The sequence below is a fragment of the Salmo salar genome, chromosome 10, assembly GCF_965601325.2.
Source record: "Salmo salar chromosome 10, fSalSal1, whole genome shotgun sequence".
Classification (NCBI taxonomy): domain Eukaryota; kingdom Metazoa; phylum Chordata; class Actinopteri; order Salmoniformes; family Salmonidae; genus Salmo; species Salmo salar.
Window position 1 is genome coordinate 102,023,005 of NC_138300.1, and position 23,115 is coordinate 102,046,119.

The 23,115-nt window shown below is 41.8% G+C and overlaps 1 protein-coding gene across 2 annotated transcripts in view; it reads left to right on the forward strand.

Annotated features, from left to right (window-relative positions):
* Positions 1-23,115, forward strand: part of furinb (furin (paired basic amino acid cleaving enzyme) b) — a 220,006-nt gene that overhangs the window by 169,336 nt on the left and 27,555 nt on the right. For both annotated transcript variants that reach the window (XM_014125103.3, XM_082957299.1), the window contains exons 7-9: positions 10,641-10,729; positions 15,511-15,683; positions 19,327-19,539. In XM_014125103.3, the coding sequence (XP_013980578.3) occupies positions 10,641-10,729; positions 15,511-15,683; positions 19,327-19,539 (475 nt within the window). The remainder of the gene's footprint in view (positions 1-10,640; positions 10,730-15,510; positions 15,684-19,326; positions 19,540-23,115) is intronic.

Consider the following 23,115-nt stretch of genomic DNA (forward strand, 5'->3'; position numbering starts at 1 on the left):
ACAGTTGATCCACGTGTCTCCTCCAGGTCATGTTTTCCAGTGTGTGAACTGTGTAGGACACAGGCCCTGTTTGTGCAACCACTGTGGCTGGTATCCACTTTGGACCTTTGCAGTAGTTCCGAGCAAGAACTCTCTCTCCAGCTATGAAACTTCTGTCTTTTGCTTTGCTCCGTCTCTCCACCTGTGCTCTCTGTTGTGTCTGTACAACCTGTTTCGTCTTCGGAGGTCTCAGGAGGTCGAGTCGCGTGCGAAGCTGTCTTTTCATCATGGCTGACGCGGGTGCCACTTTGGTTGTAGCGTGGGGAGTGTTTCTGTAGGTTAACAGGAAGGTGTTTAGACGCCTATTGAGGGAAACGTTCCCTTGTGATGATTTTAAAGCTTGCTTCATTTTTTGGACAAACCTTTCTCGCTAGGCTGTTCGTTGCAGGGTGATACGGCGCTGACTTGATGTGCTGAATTCCATTTATTTCCATGAATGACCGGAACTCTTCAGACACCAGTTGGGGGCCATTATCACTAACGAGTTGCGTTGGCAAGCCGAAGCGACTGAAGATTGACCCTAGCTCTTTGATGGTTCTCTCCGCTGAGGTGCTCTTCATCACTGTGACCTCAGGCCATTTTCTGTGTGCGTCAACTACGACTAAGAACATACAATCCTCCAGTGGGCCTGCATAGTCTATGTGAACTCGCTGCCAAGGCTCCTCTAGGAAGTCCCATTGGTGTAGTGGCGCTAGCTGAGGCATGTTCCTCATCTTTTGACATGCAGAACATGACTTGACCTTGTCTTCGATAGCTGCGTCCAGACCTGGCCACCAAAAGTAGCTGCATGCAATCTCCTTCATTCGCACCATGCCACAGTGCCCTGAATGGAGTTCTTCAAGCACCTGCCTTCTCAGTGGCAGCAATATGATGACTCGAAAACCCCATAGCAAGCATCCAAACTGAACTGTGAGCTCGTTTCTCCTCACTAAGTAAGGTTGTTGGCTGTCCGACATCTCTCCTTCTTTTCCACGAGTGACAATGTCCACGACCTCAGACATCACTGGATCAGTGTGGGTGAACTTTTTCACTTGGACAGATGTAACTGGGGCGTTCGTCACTTCCTTGAAGTAGAAGATTTCAGCCTGGGAGTGCTCAGTGTGTGCGACAGGTAAGGGAAGCCTTGAGAGGCCGTCTGCATTGCAGTGCTGCTCAGACCTTCTGTACTTGATATCGTACTGATGAGCAGATAACAATAACGCCCATTGCTGCATGCGGCTGGCTGCAAGGGACGGAATGCCGGTGTGGGGACCAAAGATGGAGGTGAGGGGTCTATGGTCCGTCAGCAGTGTGAATCGTCGGCCAAACAGAAACTGATGAAATTTCTTAACTCCAAACACAATGGCGAGTGCTTCACGCTCGATCTGTGCATAATTGCTCTCGGCTTTACTTAAGGTCCGTGATGCGAAAGCAATTGGCCTTTCTTCACCTGATGGCATGATGTGTGAGACAACTGCACCAACGCCATAAGGCGATGCATCACATGCCAACTGTAATGGCAAGTTGGGGTTGAAGTACGTTAGGGCCTCTGACTGAGCTAAGGCTGTTTTCACTTTCTTGAATGCCTCCTCACCTCTGTCTGTCCGCTTCCACTGTTTGGTTTTGTTCAAAAGTTCATGCAGTGGCTTTAACATGTTAGCTAGGTTTGGCACAAACTTTGCGTAGTATGTCAGTAGTCCTAAGAATGACCTCAGCTGATTCATGTTCTGTGGGGATGGAGCTTCCACAACGGCCTTCACCTTCGATGGTACTCACCAAAACTCGCATTTGTCCTTCCGGACCCTCAGACTGTACTCCTCCAATCTCTGTAGTGTAGCGTTCCTGTTTCTCAGGTGCTCCTGCTCGTCTTTGCCAATGATGAGTAGACCATCGAGGTAACATTGGACCCCAGTGAACCCGCTCAGTATCTGGTCCATAGCTCTCTGAAACAAGGCCGGAGCTGAGGTGATTCCAAAAGGAAGCCTCCGGTACCTGTACAGTCCTTTGTGAGTCACTATGGTCAACAGTTCTTGTGACTCTTGGTCCACATGCATCTGTAGATAGGCCTGACATAAGTATATCTTACTGAATTTTGGTCCTCCACTGGATATTTTTCAGCAGTAAAGACTGGGTTAATGGTGACTTTGAAATCACCACAGAGTCTGAGTGATCTATCTTTTTTTATGACTGGAACAACGGGTGTAGCCCATTCACTAACATTCACTGGATCCAATACTCCACTCTCGACTAGTCTGTTTAGCTCAATTTCAACTTTTGGTTTTATGGCGTATGGGACGGGTCTAGCTTTGAAGCATTTTGGCTTGCTGTCTGGTTTCACGGTCAGTTTAACTGTTATGTCCTTCATACTGCCAAGGTCTCCTTTGAACACATCCGCGTGTTTCCTCAATATCCCTTGTAGGTTTGTGTCCTCTTTTGCAACCATGTGAATTTCCTGCCAGTTTAGTTTGATCTTTTCCAGCCATGTGCGTCCTAGCAATGCTGGATGGTTGCCTTTCACAATGTAGAGTGGTAGCTTTACCTTCTGTTTGTTGAGCTCCACTGTAACAATCACGCTTCCTCTCACTGGAACAATCTCACCGGTGTATGTTTTCAGCGTCGTGGGCTGTAGTGTGAGGTGATGTAGTTTCTCCTTGTATACAGCCTCAGACAGCAAAGATATGGCTGCTCCAGTGTCCACTTGCATCCGTACTGCGTTTCCATCCAGTAGCGGTGTCACCCAGTAGCCGTATCCATTGTCTGAAATTGACATAACATGCAAAGATTCTTCCTCTTCAGACAGGGTATCACTTTGTTCATCCTCTGTGTGCTCCATTTTATGCACTTTCTTTTTGTACTTCCTGAAGTCGCTTTTCCTTTGTTCAGTACTTTTGTTTGATTGTGTCTTTTTGTTTTTACATGCACATTCGATGTGATCCTTTTTTCCACAACTTCTGCAGTCTAAGTCTTTCCACCAACATTCCTTAGCTTGGTGACCTGGTTTCCCACAGCAATAGCATGGCTTGCCACCTCCTGCCTTGTTTTTTAACCACGTAGACACCTTATGCACTTTGGTCGATGCACTTAGCTGTTGTGCGTCTTTATTTGCCATTTCCATTGATGTACTCACTTCTATTGCTCTCTGCAATGTTAAGTTAGTCTCAGTCAAAAGGCGTTTCTGAATTGCCTCACTGCGCATGCCACACTCTAACCTATCACGTATAGTGTCACTCATTGATCGCCCAAATTCACAGTGTTCAGATAACTGTTTCAATACAGCCACAAACTGTGAGATTGATTCCCCCTCCTCTTGATTTCTCTTATTAAACCGGAATCTCTCTGCGATTATCAGTGGTTTGGGAGAATAATGTCCTTTTAAGGTAGCCACAATTTCATCATATGATTTATCACCAGGTTTTTCAGGCGTTACTAGGCTGCGCAGTAGATTGAATGTTTTTCCTCCCATAACAGTCACAAATGTTGGCACAACGACTTCTGCTTTAATTCCATTTGCCAACACAAAGTACTCAAAACGTTCTGTGTAAGAACTCCATTGTTCCACAGATTCATCAAATGTTCCTATATTTCCAATCAATGCAGACATTTTCGGTTTATTTTTCTTTCTCACACTTTTCAGATGGTCCCTTACACCCAGACCCCTTTTTTTTCTTTCTTTTAACTCACGATGATTTCACTTTCTCCCGCAGCGAAACTCTTCCTATCCGTCGAGGCTCTCATTGCCGTGACATCAAAGGCTAGCTAGCATCACTCGACTGGCTAGCTCCACGTTTTGTTTGCATCTTTCTACAGCGAAAAAAAATTACGAATTTAACTCAGACTTTCTGCCGAAGATGATGAGTACAAACGTGAGAACGTTTCTTCCTCATCGCCAGTTTTGTTGTATAGCACACTGTATTACTTATACAACTAATATAAGGACAGGACATGAGTAGAAATTAACGTGGGCATTGTTCAATGCGTTTCACAGGAAGAACATTCCAAGCATTTCAACGTAGGTAAGCAAGGGGGGGTTACAGGTGCCCTAAAGGGACAAAACTAGAATATCAATACACAATACAAACAAACAGTAGATCTTGGTTACTAACAATGATACAAAGAATAAGTCCCTAGTGGGCTCCGCCGATATGACGGCTTGGTAGACAAAGGAAAGGTGTGGGGACTGAGAAAGAGCGGGAAAGACAAAATGGATTCACTACACACAGTCTCTAATTATATTCATTGAAATGCTAATCCTTTGCACATGAACGGCCGCTCATTCGAGGTTAATTGCAATGTATATATATGCCGTTGTTGTCTCTCCATTGAAAACACTCAATTGTCCTGTAGAGTTCATCAGAGTCTCTGGTTAACTTTCCCAGAAGTCACAATGTCTTTCGTTGTTGTAGGGGTTTCGATGGATACTTCAGAGTACCATTCGGAAATGTTCTCATAGAATAGATGCTTCGGCGATTGTCGGTATTCTCGTTCTAGACTTACGTAATTTCTAGCTGCAGGCTAGTAATTATACGTCTAAGATTTGCTCATTCTGTAGTGATCAATAGTCTCAGAGTTTAACCATTTCCAGCCATGTAGCCAAACTACAGCTGTATGGTCTCCGTGGCCACTAGAATTGTAACCATTCCAACATGGGGACTCTGTCCCGGCGTTCTCTGACTTCTTAACCATTCGAGACGTCCGGCTTACCGTGTGTCTCTTTGGCATGAAATGCAAATTTCGTCACTGGTGATTTTATACTCTGGAGTAGAAAAGGGCGGTTCCATGACACCAACGTAATGTCTTGACACACGTGGGCGTGGCCACTGACTAGTTCATCTTTATATGAATATCCATACTCTCATTTAGAAAGTTAACATCACATTACGTCTTTTCACAAATAGTTTCATGTTTAATCACAAACGTTTCACAATATTTAAATGTAAACCTGACAGCTGGGAAATGTACACTTTAAGAGATACAGTTATGTGTGTTTCCTGGCCTTCATGAGATCACCAAATGAAACGCACTCGACATGACTGTCCCTTAAGTGTCCACGGACCATTCCCACATTCTCAAAAGTAGAAATATTGTTTATTTCTACCATTATGGGGATTAGGAGTTTTGAACTAAGAGAAGCTCTTTGTTCTGGTAGACTCTTTCAATACTGCATGGCAGTTTCTACCAGCCCAGGGCACGTCATGACAAGTGCGTGCATGATGCCCAACGGCATTCTAGCAGCAAAGTAGAGCTGAGAGGTGTGATGAACTTGCCATCCTTAGATCACCTGTCTCTTTACACAAGACACAGCTCATATAATTGATGAAGGACACAATAAATAATTCATTCATATCAATATTATCCCATATCTCTCTCTGATGGCCTGCATCCAGAGACCGTCCATCATATTTTAGAGAGTACCATGTCCTTCAGGTTTCACTTCACATTTGTTTGTAATGGGGCCTGTCTTGAGGTTATTCCAGTTTGTCAATATCTGAAAGATTAGATATATTTGTACTGCATCTCAAAGAAAGCTCTGTCACCACAGTACTATAGAGATATGAAACAGTACACATTACATATTCATTCCACAACACCAAGTGTTAGCCTGGTGTGTTGGTGGGAGTGAATGCCCTGTAGTTATTTTTTTATTGAACCTTTATTTAACTAGACAAGTCAGTTAAGAACGAATTCTTATTTACAATGACGGCTTAGGAACAGTGGGTTAATTGCCTTGTTCTGGGGCAGAACAACAGATTTTTACCTTGTCAGCTCAGGGATTCAATCTAGCAACCTTTATGGTTACTGGCCCAATGCTCTAACCACTAGGCTACCTGACACCCCAGGCTACCTTCTCCATTCTGTTAGAGTGGAGAAGACCCAGCTAGCACATAATGTTCTGAGAACGATATGTTTGGTGAGCTTGGTGAGATCGTGTTTGTCCTGTGGTTATTTTGCATACAACTTTTCCACAACTTTCTAGGAATTGTACAGGATAGTTGCTTGGTTTTGGAACATTCTCAGCCCATTTAAGGAAATTGACAAAAGAAACGTTATTTTCTTGATATTTCATTACTTTAACAGAACATTTCCTTCAAGTTCAAACATGGTTATATTTCATTTAAATTTGGTAATGTTCTAGGAACGTTCTCCAACTGGTTTGACATTGGGAATGTTCTCAAATAGTTCTGAGAGTGTTAAGAAACAACGTTCTTTGGTGGGAATTTCAGTACTTCAGCATAACGTTTCCCACAGGTTTCCTCGTGTTTTTATTTAAAGTAATGTTCTCAAATTGTTCTGAGAATGTTAAGAAATGTTATTCTGTGGGAATTTCAGTACTTCCACAGAACATTCCACAAAAGTTCCAATGTGGTTCTATTTAATGTCAGATTTGACTACATTCTAGGAATGTTTTAAAAAATGGTGTGACTGAAGCGATGTTCTCAGAATGTTCAGACAATGTATGGTTGTCTTTTATGTCAGTTGTTGCCAATATTCTGGGAATATTTTGAGAAATGTTAACATCAATTAGCTTTAAATTAACATCAATTAGTTTCAAATTCTGTTCTCAGAACTTATCATAAAAACCACAAGAAAAATATTGTAACGTTAGGAAAACGTTCTAAGAATGTTATTTAAAAACATATACTGTGCACTGTACTCTGAACAAAGATATAAACGCAACATGTAAAGTGCTGTTCCTATGTTTCATAAGCTGAAATAAAAGACAAAAGCTGAAGAACATTCGCACATCCAGGTACTTTCCACAGGTGCTGGAGTTATAGGCAAACTCATGGAAAACAGAAAGGAAAACGCTGCACACTGCTGCTCATGCTCCCAGGTGGTATTTATTTACAACAATGTTTCGACCCTTAGGTCTTCATATCCCGGTTGAGGGTGGAAGCTCCAATTATTTTCTCTTCAGAGGAGACTTTTTCAGCACCACTTGTTTTTTAAACATTCCTAGATATAAGTTAGCATAATTAGGAGCCATAGTGCTCCCCATCGCTGTCCCTTTGTTCTGGAGGAGAAAGTCTCCTCTGAAGAGAAAATAGTTGGAGGTTAGTACCAGTTCAGCCAAGACCACAATACAATTGGTACTGGGAAGAGCATTAGGGGGACGTTCATTGAGGTAGAACTTGAGGGTCTCAAGGCTGCCCTGATGGGGGATGTTAGTATATATAGACTGGTAACATTTGAGATTGACTGAGTTTTTTGGTAATGGGATTGCTTTCATCCACGTCCACTTATTAAAAGCCTCCCTATAAGTCAATTCAGTCGCATCAGAAGAATATGCAGCTCTGATGCTTCTTATCAGTAACAGACCATGGACCTCACACAAAGGTTTAAGGAAAGGGGGTACAAAGACAATTGGGTAAACATGCCAACACAGTTGGAAAGTCTTCAACTAAAAGTCAAAGAAAAAGCAGAACATGTCCCATCATGCTTCACCCAATGCTCACCATTGGGGAAGGCATCTAAGGACATTATCAGGAAGCACTGGTACATTATTGATACTGACCCACAATTGAAACCCATTTTTAAATATCCCCCACGTATGTTTTTTTTCCTTCTTTTGAACAAGCTTCCTGAGGGTAATTACAAATGTGGCCAATTTACCCACCCCGCACAGGACAAAGATTTAAGATCAAGTGCCTGATTACCTGCATGTACACCAATGTTATTTACATGTTGAATTGTCCTTATGGTCTGTCTTATATAGGGAAAACCCGTGGAAGCCTTAAGACACGGATCAGTGAGCACCACAGCAATATATGGACAGGTGAGACCAAAAAAATCAGCTTGCTGCTCATTTTGTACAAGCTGGACATCCTATTAGTACTCTGAGATACATTGGAATAGAAATGGTCAAGATGTCACGCAGGGGAGGGGACACTGAGAGGAAACTTATTCAAAGGGAATCTGTCTGGATCTACAGCCTCAACACAAACTACACTCCCAACGAGAGGCCCGTAGAGGATACAAACAACGAATAGTTTTGCCGTCCTGGAGCCTGATCTTCCTGCACCTTCGTCGCTGGGGGGGCCTGTGTCTGTGGCCGCAGTGCCTATAACTACGAATTTGAAGTCAACGTTGACAACCTTCCCTCCCTGTTCTGGATCGAGCGGGGCTTCTCCATCTGTCGGAGGCCTGCCACAGGCGCTGGGAGCAACGGGCTCAAGTTATCCTGCCTCTCACCCATCCATAAAGGGTTCTCCGAATCCTGAGAAGCGTGAGAGTGGGCAGATTTCCTCGCCCTTCTTGCCAGCCGTGATTCTGGGCAGCTCCATGGTAAGAAATGTGACCGTTCCTGGTGCAAAAACAATGTCTTATCCCGGCGCTCGAGTAAATGACATTACTAAGCTGCTCCCGAATGTACTACATCAGGACATGGAAATCGATTCTATCGTAGTCCATGTGGGTTTTAATTACATTATGAAGGGCAGTTCTGAATAGTTTAAACTGGATTTTAAAGAGTTGATTGACTCTCTGCTAAACACTAACAAAAGACCCATCATATCTGGCCCTCTGCCATCTCTGAATCGCGGGATTGAACGCTTTATCAGGATTCTCTCTCTTCACAACGGGCTATGTGATTATTGCAGCTCAATGGGTGTAACTTTTGTTGATAATTTCAATACCTTTTGGAAACAAAACACGTTTTATAAGGAGGATGGGATCCACCCAAGTCATTTGGGATCCTGGATCCTTTCACAGCACTATAAGGCTGCGTTGAGACAATGACTTATCAATAAATCAAGCCCAGCTCAATTAATCCCTACCATTGTGACGCAGAGTTGTCATAATGCTTCAGAAAATGTACATTACACCAGGTGTGTTGGTAAACACAAAATAATGAACCTAATTTATGTCCCTTTAACTCCCCTGAATGCCTCTATTGATTCTACAGCTATTGTATGCAGTAATTCTGTGCCTATGAACCAGATGTATACTGTTAGCACTAAGCCGGTGTGCCCTAGGAGGAAGTCCACTGTGAGCAGCTCACCCTGCTCTAACATAAAGAACATGAGCACATCTACTGCTGCTACATTTCCCAGTAAAGCAATGAAAGCAAGTTAGCATCCCAGAAGAAAAGTTGTGCACAAATTTGTTTACATCCCTATTAGTGAGCATTTTATTCTTTATAATCCATCCACCTGACAGGTGTGGAATATCAAGAAGCTAATTAACAACACAATACCACAGATGTCTCAAGTTTTGAAGGAGCGTGCAATTTGCATGCTGACTGTAGGAATATCCACCAGAGCTGTTGCCAGAGAATTGAATGTTCATTTGTCTACCATAAACTGTGTTTAGGAGTATTTCTGTCTGTAATAAAGTCCTATTGCGGGGGAAAACTAATTCTGATTGGCTGGGCCTGGCTCCCCAGTGAGTGGGCCAGGCTACCAAGTGGGTGGGCCTATGCCTTCCCAGGCCCCTGCCCAGTCATGTGAAATCCATAGCTTAATGCCTAATTCATTTATTTCAATTGACTGATTTCTTTATATGAACTGTAACTCAGCAAAACCTTTGAAATTGTTGCATGTTGCGTTTATATTCAGTATACATTCCGTTCTAAGAACATGAAGAAAACATTCCATAAAAAACACAAGAAAACTTTAGTAATGTTCAGAAAATGTCCCAAGAATGTTATTTTAAAACATATACTGTACATTCCGTTCTCAGCATTAACAGAACTCTCTCTATCCTCTATCTTGTTAAGTGTGTTCCGGTGTGTTGGCCGCATCCACTAATTGGCCACTCTTAATGAGTGCTTGTTTCCTTTGAAATGGGGTCTGTTTGAATAGACTATAATGAACCGTTTTGTATGCGTAAAAAAACATGGCATGTTACCTCCATCCTGGTGGCGCATCCCTATTTCCATGGATAGAGAACAAACGATCATAGGTTAAAATCTCACTGATGCCTTGTCACAATAAAAAAAAAACTGTTTGCATCATTAATGCCTAAGCAAATTAATTTCCATGCGTCTTACTGTATCTGTGCTTGGAGTTGAAAAAAAGTTAACTCAAAATAAGCTAGCACTGTTATTAAAAGTCTAATTGAAACATTCAATAAGGTATAATTTTTACTTCTGTTATCAGAGCCAATGTGAAACCAAAAACATACTTCCAAGGTTCCGAATGTGCTAGCTGGGGACCTTGTAGAGAACTCTTGCCCTTCCACCCAGATTCATGTTATTCATTCCCATTCTCTGTGCAAAGGGAAATTGGTGGTTAAATACAAATTGGACACAAGGTCTTGGTAGAGAATGTATTCATGGTCTTTTTCCCTTCCTTTCTGTCCAGTGGGGAGTGTTTGCCTGCAATTGCTTATTATAGGTCCTTCAGCAGCATTGGCCCTCCATGTGTTTTTCGTCTATTCGTTGGTGTGCTGCTGTGTATTTTTAGCAGTCGTTCTGGGAGGTATTATTTTTGAAGAGCCCTGCACTGTTCAGGGTGGTTGAGATGAGAGGAGTGTTTTTGGTCATGAATCCTAACTGCTCTCTTCTCTCTCTCTCTATTTTGTCTGTCTCTCTTTCACTTCCTCTCTCTCTCTCTCGCTCTCTGTCTCCGTGTCTCTCTCTTTCTCTGTGTCTCTCTCTTTTTCTGTATCTCTCGCTCATCTAGACATGGAACACGGTGTGCTGGGGAGGTTGCTGCAGCCGCCAACAACAATGTATGTGGGGTGGGCGTGGCATACAACACCAAAATTGGAGGTGAGTGAGGCATGCTGGAATTGAAGGAGGCTTTGCCAATGGCCAACAATGATTGGTTGACTCGGGTCTACTGTCAGTTGAACCGGAGTCATGTTCAGTAGAACATGACTTGCTATCCGTCACTTCTGAATATTTACCAACTTTTGTCTCTAATCTTTCGTCAAAGACAAGTACTCTAATCAGTCTAATGGATTCTTTCAAGCCACTTTCTGGCCCTTACCAACTTGTGTCCCTAAGCACTCTGTCAAAGACAAGCAGCCAGCCAACAAGACAGTGGAGCCCTGAGAGCAGTCCCCAGCAGTCCCCTCCACAGATGTTAGCCATAACTCTTCTTCTCTTCCTAGTCTTCATTAGCATGCATCTCCTGCTCTAACAGCTCATTGGCTCCTGCTCCACACATATATTATTCCTCTGACAATCTGCCCATTTCCCAGGGTTACACAATTGTTAATAAACAACACAGTTTGCTGTGTGACTCGTTCCCCATCGGGTGTGTGTTTCCACACATACACACACACACACACACACACACACACACACACACTCATCTCCCACGGCTCACAGCTTTTAGATAGCGTGTGTGTCTGCAGGGCCTGGTTGTCTAGACTAGAGTGTGTATTTGTATTTTTGTGGTTTATCATCAGTGTCAGTGATGCAGCAGATAACCTGGGGTTAGTTAGTCAGGTACAGTAGTAGGCTTATTTTACGATGGCTCATTTCTTGCTTTCTGCTCCCATTACTGTTCAGAGCACTGTTCTGAGGCGGCCCACATCAAAGCTGCAGACAGGGCCAGTTCAGGTACTATGATAAAAGATGGGCCGGTTTGTTTCTCTCAGGTCACAGACGCTGTTGGAGGCACCATTAACTCTCCAACACTCATTTGTCAGAAGGAATGTTGTGTTGTTTTTGTGTTGTTTGTGAGTTGTCTGTCTGTTGTCTTATCGGGTGGTTTAATGAAGGAGAAGGTCTTGACTCTTGTTTTAATGGCCAAAGTGTGTGTGTGTGTGTGTGTGTGTGTGTGTGTGTGTGTGTGTGTGTGCGTGTGCGTGTGCGTGTGTGTGTGTGTGTGTGTCTGAGAGAACAATTGCTCATCACGTCTGGCAGTGTGACAGGCTCATAAGCCCTTTGTCTCCCCAGTCAGACTGTGTTTGTCAGTATGACAGCCAGACTCACAAGGCTTTGTTTCCTAACTGCATCATGTTTATAACACCTAGGGAGTGAATGTTATTTACAATAAGGGTTACATGGAGAAAATCTGATCTCTCTGAAATGAAAATGGATGGCCCTCCTTTCAGCAAAATATGTTTGATCTAAACCTTCCCTGAACACTTGAAAACAAACAACTGACCCTCCCCTATTCTCAAAATAATGATTAAAACAGACCAGAGCAGTTTTAGAAACTGTTCTTCGTCCTGTAAGCATTACATGGCTATGCAGGAATTTTGATAGCACACAGGGCTGTGGGCCAGAAGGTTGTGGATTCGCAGACAACCGTGGACAAGAGTCGGGGTGGAAAGATCTCCTATATAGTAAAAGCATTAAATTAATCTATCATCGTATTTGCAGGTCCGATGAAAAAATAGCCTTTATAAAAATGTCATGCAATTCTACATAATTTTACATATTAGTGGAATCTTTTTTTTATATCACACAAATAACCAAAATTACAGGCTAAGAATGGACAGCGAGATAGGAGAATGTGTTAATCTCATATTTCTCCAATGCCAAATCAGTGTGTCTTGTTTGCACCAAAACTGTCCCTGTTTGCAAATAATTCAATCGGAGATGTCATTAGGAATCTGAGCATGGTACTTTCAAAAGTTAGGCTTACCTTTCCACCCATGACAGAGTAGGCCTACCAACACAGAAACATTTAAGCTTTAACTGCTGGCTACTCTTCTTCCATGGCTTCACCCAATGAGAGAAAGTCACAAGTGATTCCCTAAACCTGTCTGGGTTTAAACATCTTCTATTTTTACAGAAAGTGAACAGCTTAATCAATTGATAGTGACAGAATTAAATTACTTCCCAAGCAAAGTCAGCCTCTGAATGTCAAAGAAACGAAACAATGATATACCCATATGCATTGGAGTCACGTCTTTCCTGGGTATTTTGCAGCTTGTTTCTAGCATAAAGCATCGTGGACTAGCGTTGTTATATATCACGTTATATAATCGGATTTGTTAAATTTTAAGAAGGACATTCAACAAGCACAGCACTTACACAAATTACTGATGATTGGCTGAGAGAAATTGATCATTGATGATTGGCTGAGAAAAAATTTCTTCAAAATCTGAAGCTAACAAGAGGTAGGCCTGAGCTTTTTGCCATTTTCTTTAAGAAAAGGTAGACCTATGGCATACCCTCTCAAACCCTCTCAATTTGAGTCCTGGTTTTAACTTAACAGCCCTTCACTGACTTAGAGGTAGGCTTTTTAAAGAGTGCATGGTGGGTGGTTGAATTGACTGAAAAATCTATGTATATAGCAGCCTATGACCTAATTTTGTCTGTCAAACAGGTAGCCTCTTATTTCTTATTAATCTCTTATTTCTTATTAACCTCTTATTTCTTAAATAGGAAGAAATAGTCTCCACGACAAAGCCCTTTTGTTCTTAATGAAGTCTAACTAAAATGAAGACGGTTTAAATGAATTATGCCTACTCGGATTTGCCTACTTTCAGCACCATGAGCTGTCCATTTCCGATTGATTGTGCCATGGCTGCTGCTTCAAGTTTCAGCACCACAATGTAAGTTACTCGAATCTGGCTAATTGTGAGGTCAATAACTGTGATAAATACATCATGGGCAAGAATTATATTATTTTTTATAAAAATCTATGATATGGTCCCCCCTTTTCTGCCATAACAGCCTCCACTCTTCTGGGAAGGCTTTCCACTAGACTTGCTTCCATTCAGCCACAAGAGCATTAGTGAGGTTGGGCACTGATGTTGGGCGATAAGGCCTGGCTCGCAGTCGGTGTTCCAATTCATTCCAAAGGTGTTCGATGGGGTTGAGGTCAGGAATATGTGCTCGCCAGTCAAGTTCTTCCACAAACCATTTCTGTATGGACATCACTTTGTGCACGGGACCTCACTTTGTGCACGGGGGCATTGTCATTATGAAACAGGAAAGAGCCTTCTGCAAACTGTTGCCATAAAGTTGGAAGCACAAAATTGTTAACATTTCCCTTCAATGGAACTTAGGGGCCTAGCACAAACTATGAAAAACAGCCCCAGACCATTATTCCTCCTCCACCAAACTTTACGGTTGGCACTATGCATTGGGGCAGGTATCATTCTCCTGCTATCTGCCAAACCCAGATTTGTCCGTCGGACTGCCAGATGGTGAAGCGTGATTCATCACTCCAGAGAACGCGTTTCCACTGCTCCAGAGACCAATGGTGGCGAGCTTTACACCACTCCAGCCGACGATTGTCATTGCGCTTGGGGATCTTAGGCTTGTGTGCAGCTGCTCGGTCATGGAAACCCATTTTATGAAGCTCCAGACGAACAGTTCTTGTGCTGAATTTGCTTCCAGGGGCAGTTTGGAACCCGGTAGTGAGTGTTGCAACCAAGGACAGATGATTTTTACGCGCTATGCGCTTCAGCACTCGGTGGTCCTGTTCTGTGAGCTTGTGTGGCCTACCACTTCGTGGCTGAGCCATTGTTGCTCGTAGACATTTCCACTTCACAATAACAGCACTTACAGTTGACCGGGGCAGCTCTAGCAGGGCAGAAATTTGACCGAACGGACTTGTTGGAAAGGTGGCATCCTATGACGGTGACACATTGAAAGTCACTGAGCTCTTCAGTAAGGCCATTCTACTGCCAATGTTTGTCTATGGAGATTGCATGGCTGTGTGCTAGATTTTATACATGTGTCAGCAATGGGTGTGGCTGAAATAGCCGAATCCATTCATTTGAAGGGTGTCCACATACTTTTGTATATATAGTGTTTCAAAGTTGGCCTCTAGTCCTCTTTCTCATCTTCATGCTCTCCTTCTCAAACTGAACAGAACATAGCCTATAGGCTAGTCTGTGCTTAAGATTTTGGACTAGGCCTAATCAAAAATAATTTTCAGAAGAAACCTTTGACTCTCCTCCTGAACTGCCACCGTAGCCCTACTCAGCACAGCAAAACATTTTAGATCAGCAAGAGCAGAGGAGGCCGGGGCTCAGGGTTGGTATATCCATTGCAGTGTGTAATGCAGCCTAGTTTTATTTACACCATCCCAGCAGCTATTTTAGAAATATAACTTTGCTCTGTGCTTCTCTGAGCATGCACTTCGTAGGTTGTAGTCAATAGGCTATGGATCATTTTTTAGAGACCACATTAAATAGCCTATAGGCGCAATTGATATTGCGTGCCCAGCGGAGAATCAGAGATGAGGGGCGGCACACATCGATATATAGCCTAATAAACAACTAATTCTAAAACACTGAGAAATATTGAAATTTCATACATTACAAATTACATGACCCTCCCCTTGACTAGATTTAAAAAATACTCAAATCTCCCCTTGACTGAAATGGAAAAATCATAACCCTCCCACATTTTCCTCCAGGTAACCGTTCTGTACATTTTGATCCGTTCCCTGCTGCTTCTCCTCTCATGCTGTCTCTCTCTCTCTGTCACCTTCACCTTTTTCTCCCTTTCTGTCTCACCCTGCTTGTATTATTTAGTTTATTTCCCCTCTGCTTTCACCCCTCACTCTTTCTATCTCTCCATCTGTGTACTGACCTTGTGTGTGTGCGTGCGTGTGTGCGTGTGTGTGTGTTCAGGTGTGCGTATGCTGGACGGGGAGGTGACAGACATGGTGGAGGCCCACTCCCTCAGCCTGAACTCACAGCACATCCACATCTACAGCGCCAGCTGGGGCCCAGAGGATGACGGGAAGACGGTAGACGGCCCCGCCAAGCTAGCCAAGGAGGCCTTCCTCCGAGGAGTCACTGAGGTCAGTCATTACTGGAGCAAACATGGTTCATGATACATACCTACCAGATGTTGTTTCTAAGAAACACACATAGAAAGGATAGGATAGGATCAACTGTATTGTCCCAGAGGGGAAACTAGTCTTGGACTCACCGTACTGCTGTATCAAATTCTACGTTATACACACATACTCACAAATTATCTTAGAAGATGATTAGGTTTTCCATTATGATATCCAGTATAAAGTGTTTCTAAAGTAAAACTCTGACAAGTGATGCAACCGCCATACTTGATCTAGAGCGTGTTCTGGCCTGGAGCACCAGCAGGAATTACTGTCATGTCACGCCAGAACTGTAACTATTCACCACTGTCTTATTTGATGGGTTTACTGAGAGTATATGTTATTGGCTTAGCAGAGAGCACGCTGTAGACATGACATGATAGTTACACCTGGTACTCCAGGCCAGAACACCCAATACAATATCCATGTCATACACATCATACACATCTCGTAGAACCACATACAATCCCCTCGCCTAGTTTCTTCCCCTGCCCTCTGAGTCCGAGCAGGCCCATTGGGTTTGATGGAGTGAGCCCCAGATGGATTGGACAAATCATCTGAGGTTAACGAGACCATTCCTCATGTGTCAGCATGGGACATTAACAGAAACCCATTAATACAATGGTGGAATGACAAATGGGAGAGAAGAAATGGGAGAGAAATTGCTGACGCAGAGTTGGATTTAGACAGGAGGGGAATAGAGCAGGGGTTCTCAAAGTGGGGTCCATGGCCAGATATCAAAATATAACAAATCTTTAATGAATATTACTAACAACAACAGATTAAACACATTTTGGCCAAGGGATCTATGGAATAAGTTTAGAGGTTGTAAAACAATACAATGTAATATTATTAATCTATCATTTATGTTCTTAACTCTGGGCAACATGGGTCTGGGATGCTCACAGGGATATTGGTATTCACAGTAGTCTACCAATTATAAATATTTCAACTCAATACTTCTTGTATTCCCCATTTTTTTAATGCACTGTAATTTAAGCTTTAAAACTGCAAAGTTTTCTTTCCACCTCATGGCAAAATGTGTAGAATTGCAGTACATATTTTTTAAAGCTGTAACATAAAAAAAAATCTCTCTGCCCCTTGACAAAATGTGAGGAATTGCAGGAAATTAGCTTGAAGACTGCAAAATGTTCCCTGCAGGGCCTGAGACTTGGTTCGTCCGGCCATGCACTTGCCAAAGTTATAGTAGAACTCCTTGTATGCTATTTTTTTATCTCACTCAAGTTGTGTTCTGATTATGAGGGGGTCCCTGATGAATTTGCTATCACAAAAAGGGTCCCCGGTCCCAAAAGGTTTGAGAACCCCTGGAATAGCAAATAGCCATCTTTGTAAAAATGTGGGAGAGGGAGTTTTAATGGAAGACATATGATTCATATAGCATAAATCGCATATCTAACACTAGTTTAATGGCAGGTTGATGCTTATTGTTATGAGTCTTAGATAGGCCGCTGCAAAGCCATACTTTGCTATATTGTAAAACTTCATGGGAAAAAAAGTGTACTTTTTGTTGCTAATTTGAAGTTATGGTTAGACATTAGGGTTAGCAGTGTGGTTAAGGTCAGGGTTAAGTTTAAAATCAGGTTTTGAATTTGTGGTTGTGCCACCTAGTGACCACTCTGCAGAGCTGCCTCCAGTACAATTTGATGAAAAACGCTAACCTGCAGGATAATAGAGCGATGGAAAGTAAATAAATGCCTGCAGCAAAACAGGACATTATCAATTTTACTGAAAAAAATCCCGGAAAGATTAGGAATACCTGTTGATTTAGTCCTTAAGAAAACAAGCAATGCATCAGTGGTGAGAATAAAATAGGGATTGTGAGGGCTGTTGGTCTTTTAAATGCCCATCCAGCAGTGAGCAGGAGAGTCCCACTGAGTCATGCTGGGGCAAACCCTCCACAGAGGACAGTGATTAGGAAATAACATTCTCACAGCACTACTTTAAATCCGTAAAGACTGTGGCTGCATTCCCTAAGCAGTGTTGTGTATGTGTGCATGTGCTTGTGTGAGATATGATTTGTTTTGTTCATGTCGCTGGCACTCACACACCCATCTCCACTGCTTCTCATCTCAGTCTCAGCTGGAGTTGAGGCACAATGCAGTGTGAGGTAGAGTATGTGCCTATCTAGCCCCTCTATCCCTCCCTTCATCTCGCTCTCTCCCCTGCTCTTTTATGCAACCTCTTTCACATTTTCAATCAATCCCTCTATTTCTCCATATCTGTCCAACTGTGCCACTCTGCTCATATCCTTTTCATTATTGTATGTTGTCTTTCTCCACCTCGTTTTCTCTCTCTCCCTATCTCCTTTCTCTCTCCCTCACCCTCTCCCTCCAAATAATATCTTCTCCTCAGTATATCCTCAGTATACCTCCTCTCATATTTGGTTATGAAAAGAAAAAAAAGCTTCAAAGTGTATCTTTATTGAGATATGCTTACCGCCTGTTGTGATGGAAAGGCCCAATTAATCTGTTTCATTTAGTTGTGACTAATGGCATCTTTATGGAGATGAAAGATGGAGAGGAGGTGGATATAAGTGTATTCAGTAGATAATATTATACTGTATCATGATGCCGCTCCTCCCAGTACAATGATGCCCTCATTTATCTGTCTAACAAATCACAGTCAACTAACTGTGTACATTCAGTAATAAAGTGATTATTTTTATTAACTGGCTTTTCCACAGCAGTAAATAACCTGCCATTGTTTATGAATTACAGTGCATTCGGAAAGTATTCAGACCCCTAGACTTTTTCCACATTTTGTTTCATTACAGCCTTATTCTAAAATTGATTAAATTACACACAATACCCCATAATGACAAATCAAAAACAGGTTTTTAGAAATGTTTGCAAATGTATAAAATAAAAAACAGAATTACCTTACAGTGAGGGAAAAAAGTATTTGATCCCCTGCTGATTTTGTACGTTTGCCCACTGACAAAGAAATGATCAGTCTATAATTTTAATGGTAGGTTTATTTGAACAGTGAGAGACAGAATAACAACAACAAAAATCCAGAAAAAAACGCATGTCAAAAATGTTATAAATTGATTTGCATTTTAATGTGTGAAATAAGTATTTGACCCCTCTGCAAAACATGACTTAGTACTTGGTGGAAAAACCCTTGTTGGCAATCACAGAGGTCAGATGTTTCTTGTAGTTGGCCACACTGTAATGTAACAAAATGTAGAAAAAGTCAAGGGGTCTTAATACTTTCCAAATGCACTGTATGCCAGCAGCAGTACAGTGTTTGTCAGTAGAAATGCAATAACATACAGTATCATAGGGAGGGAAGGGATGTCAAGGCTTTTACGGAATGGGGGAAACATCCTTGTCTGGTGCAATATTTCATACTATCAGTCTCTCAACCGGAAACTCACACAAATGCATCCACGCATGCACACGCACACACAAAAACTCCATCTCTATCCATCTCTCCACATACACACACTTGAATGTGTGGGTGTGCTATCTATGCCTGTGTGTACTGTATATTTGTCTAAATATATGTATGTGTGTTATCTGTGCTTGTGTGTGTTCTAGATGCCTGTGTGTCATCCTTGCCTATATGTGTACATTTCCAGGGCCGAGGCGGGCTGGGCTCCATCTTTGTGTGGGCATCGGGGAATGGTGGTCGTGAGAAGGACAGCTGTAACTGTGACGGCTACACCAACAGCATCTACACCCTATCCATCAGCAGCACCACCCAGTACGGCATGGTACCCTGGTACAGCGAGGCCTGCTCCTCCACCCTCGCCACCACCTTCAGCTCTGGGAACCCCAACGAGAAACAGATAGTGAGTAATAGTAATAATAAAAATAATAATAATAATAATAATTTGGTGAGTGCTTAAATTTATCCATTGGAAATGTGTTTTGCATATCCGAACTCCCCCTGAGACACCCCGATAAACACACACACACACACAGACCTACCTTCACCCTCACCATGTACTTCAGCTTTGGCAGCCACAACAAGAAACAGATAGTAAGTACCACTGATACACATACACACTCCCACCTTCACACCTACACTCGCCACATATTTTCAGCTCTGGAAACCCCAATGAGAAACAGATCGTGAGGCATCATTAGCAATCCCTCGAGGTCCAGGAGGATCTCTTCATCACACACAACAAAGCACAAAAGCACAACATAAAACAGTCTCCTAATAATTTGGAATAATGATCCACCCACACACCCACAGTAACGGCAACCTTAACCAGAAACCTTTAGCAAGTACCTCTGATACACAAACACATACACACATACATACACCTCTAGCATCACTAAAACCCACATCAGAGGAAACCTCATAGAAACAGATTGACACTGGCACACAAACACACTCATACCTACAGCAGAGTAAACCTCCACGTGAAACAGACATTGATTCATACCAAACTAATGGCCTAAACTCACCGAAGGCGAGCATGTGTATTATTTATTTTAGAATGCATTGTTTTGAATTATAATGACCCAACTGAAGCAGGGCGGGCGGGTTGTCCGCTTTGATGCCTCGCTCAATTAGAGCGTGTCTCTATTTTTGTGTTTTATCGCTGCTACTGTAGTCACACAAAACAATAGAAATCATGTTATCATTCACTTTCTTTCGAGCTCATATGAATTGGAAGAGGTAGCGGAGTCAATCACCACCTTCCGGAGACACCTGAAACCCCACCTCTTCAAGGAATACCTGGGATAGGATAAAGTAATCCTTCTAACCCCCCCCTTAAAAGATTTAGATGCACTATTGTAAAGTGGTTGTTCCACTGGATATTATAGGTGAATGCACCAATTTGTAAGTCGCTCTGGATAAGAGCGTCTGCTAAATATCTAAAATGTAAAATGTAAAATGTAGGTAGTTAAGGGTTGAGGCTTTAGCATACATGCTAAATTAGACCAATTCATCCACTTATCAGATCTAATTTTATTGGTCACATACACATGTTTAGCAGATGTTATTGCGGGTGTAGCGAAATGCTTATGGAAACACATCACTATCAGCAAAGATGATTGGAGATATGGACTATCCTGCTAGCATACAGTCACTGCTCTGCCTGTCCCGTCCTTTCCACCCGCCTCGCTCTGCTTGCTCCGCCCACCCGCTTCTGGTGAGTTTTTAGCTTAATAGTGACTAATATACTGACAAACAGTCCAAGAAACACCACATTTCCTCTAAGCTATTTGTCAATATAGGGACCACAACTAACTTAAACAGTCCTGCAACTCAACGCTTTCTCCACTTTCCTCCCAAACACACCAGAGGGCTGCTGCAGGTGAATAAACATACACCTCTCAGTCTGGCTGTGTCACTGATTAACTCTGCCTCTGACAAGTGACACAACACTCTAAACTACGCCTCTGCTCTGCCCCCCTTTTTTTCCTCCTCTCCTCTCTCACAACTTTCCTTCCATTTTCCTCTTTTCCACCACCTTTTCGTCCTTCCTAGGACGACACTCCATTTAGTATAATATGTTACGTTTCGTATGGTTACGAAAAAACAAACTTAAGCGAAAGGCAAGAAAAAAATTGGGTGGTTGGGAGCTTTTCTGCTACATATACATACATTTTACATACATGATACTTTTATATACAGCAATCACATAACAATAATACATTACCGAACATCAGCTCTTTAATGCCACCCCTCAGCCACACTCAGCCCATCCCACCTATCACCATAGACCTCCCTCGTTTGGTTTCCATGTGCCATATATTTTTCAGTTGTGCTGTGATGTTTTACATACATTTTTAACCTTTCAAATCGTATAGTATCCACAGATTGTGAACTAAAGATGAAAACCTTTCCTACAAGTATTATTAGATAAAATCACCCAACACTGCTATTTGTAAAGTTAATTTTAAGTGGATGCTGTGATTTTTTTAACCATTCCTGAACCTGTGACCAGAAACAAGCTACATGGGGCAATACCAGAATAAATTATCTAGTGATTCTGTCTCTTCGCAGCAAAATCTACAGAGATGAGATTGTTGAACGCCCCATATATATAGCATCCTGTTGGTGGCAAGAATTTTGTATAATAATTTAAGTTGAAAAACTCAAGTGTTGCTTTTTTGTATCAGTTCATAAACCATGTGCCATGGAATCGGTACATCGAAAATCTCTTCCCATTTATTTTGCCACCTGTACTGTGCAGCTGTCAAAACAATTGTCCTCAAATTAAACTGGTATATTTTTATATTTATGCCAATTCTTTTCATACAATTTGTATCTTTAATATATGGCAGACAAACAAGTTCCCTACCTTCTTCCACTTGCATCCTCCATTTCTGTGGTAATGCTGTAATTAATTGGTTCAAAGTCTGGATTGAGCAGACATTAACATATATTTTCAATAGCTGCATATGTGACATAACGCCATCGTTTCTATTCATAATATCATTAATAAATATAATAAAATGTTCACACACAAAAACCCATAAAGGATGTTTTATTATTAATCAGTATATTTGAGTTTAACCATAATATTTGTTGTAATATTTGTTCTATCTTTTCTGGAGGATAAAACTGAAATTGTAACCAGATTTGTATGGCTTGTTTAAGAAAGGGCGATGCTTTAAATAAAATTTAATTTTCAATTAGTCAGAAATGAGAAGTTGTAATCTGTATAAAGGCAAAAAGGCCAGTTTTGAACAAAGTATGAGCCTTTCTTAATAATCTACAGGAGAACCATTTTGGGTTTAAGTATAACTTATGTATGAGTGAAGCTTTTAGTGAGTGAGATGATTACATTTTTAATATTTAATCATTCTTTCCCACCAAACTGGTATTCATTATATAAATAGGCACGTTTAATTTTATCTGGCTTAGCATTCCAAATAAAATGAAATATTTTTGCTCATATGATTTAAAAGACGAGTTGTCTGGAGTAGGCAGCGTAAGTAAACTGTGATAGGACCAAAGAGTTAATCAATGTGATTTATCCATAAATAGACAAGTGTCTACCTCTCCATGGTTTCAGAATCTTAGCTATTTTTGCTAACTTTCTATTGAAATTGATTGTGATAAGTTCATTTATATTTTTTGAGATATGAATACCAAGTATGTCTACTTCACCATCCGCCCATTTTATTGGTAAACTACAAGGTAGTGTAAACACTGTGTCTTTTAACGATCCCAATACGTAATATGGTACAATACACTTGTAATAATTAGGTATTTGTTGAGAGAGGCAAGAAAAGTGATCAAGATCTTCAATGAGACTGTGCAGGGATCCAGATTGTGGACTTAAGAAAAAACTTGAGTCATCATCTTACATTGACACTTTTGTTTTTATCTCCTGGATTTTTAACCCCTTGATGTTCTTGTTGGGTCTAATTTTAATAGCTAGCATTTCAATGGCCATAAT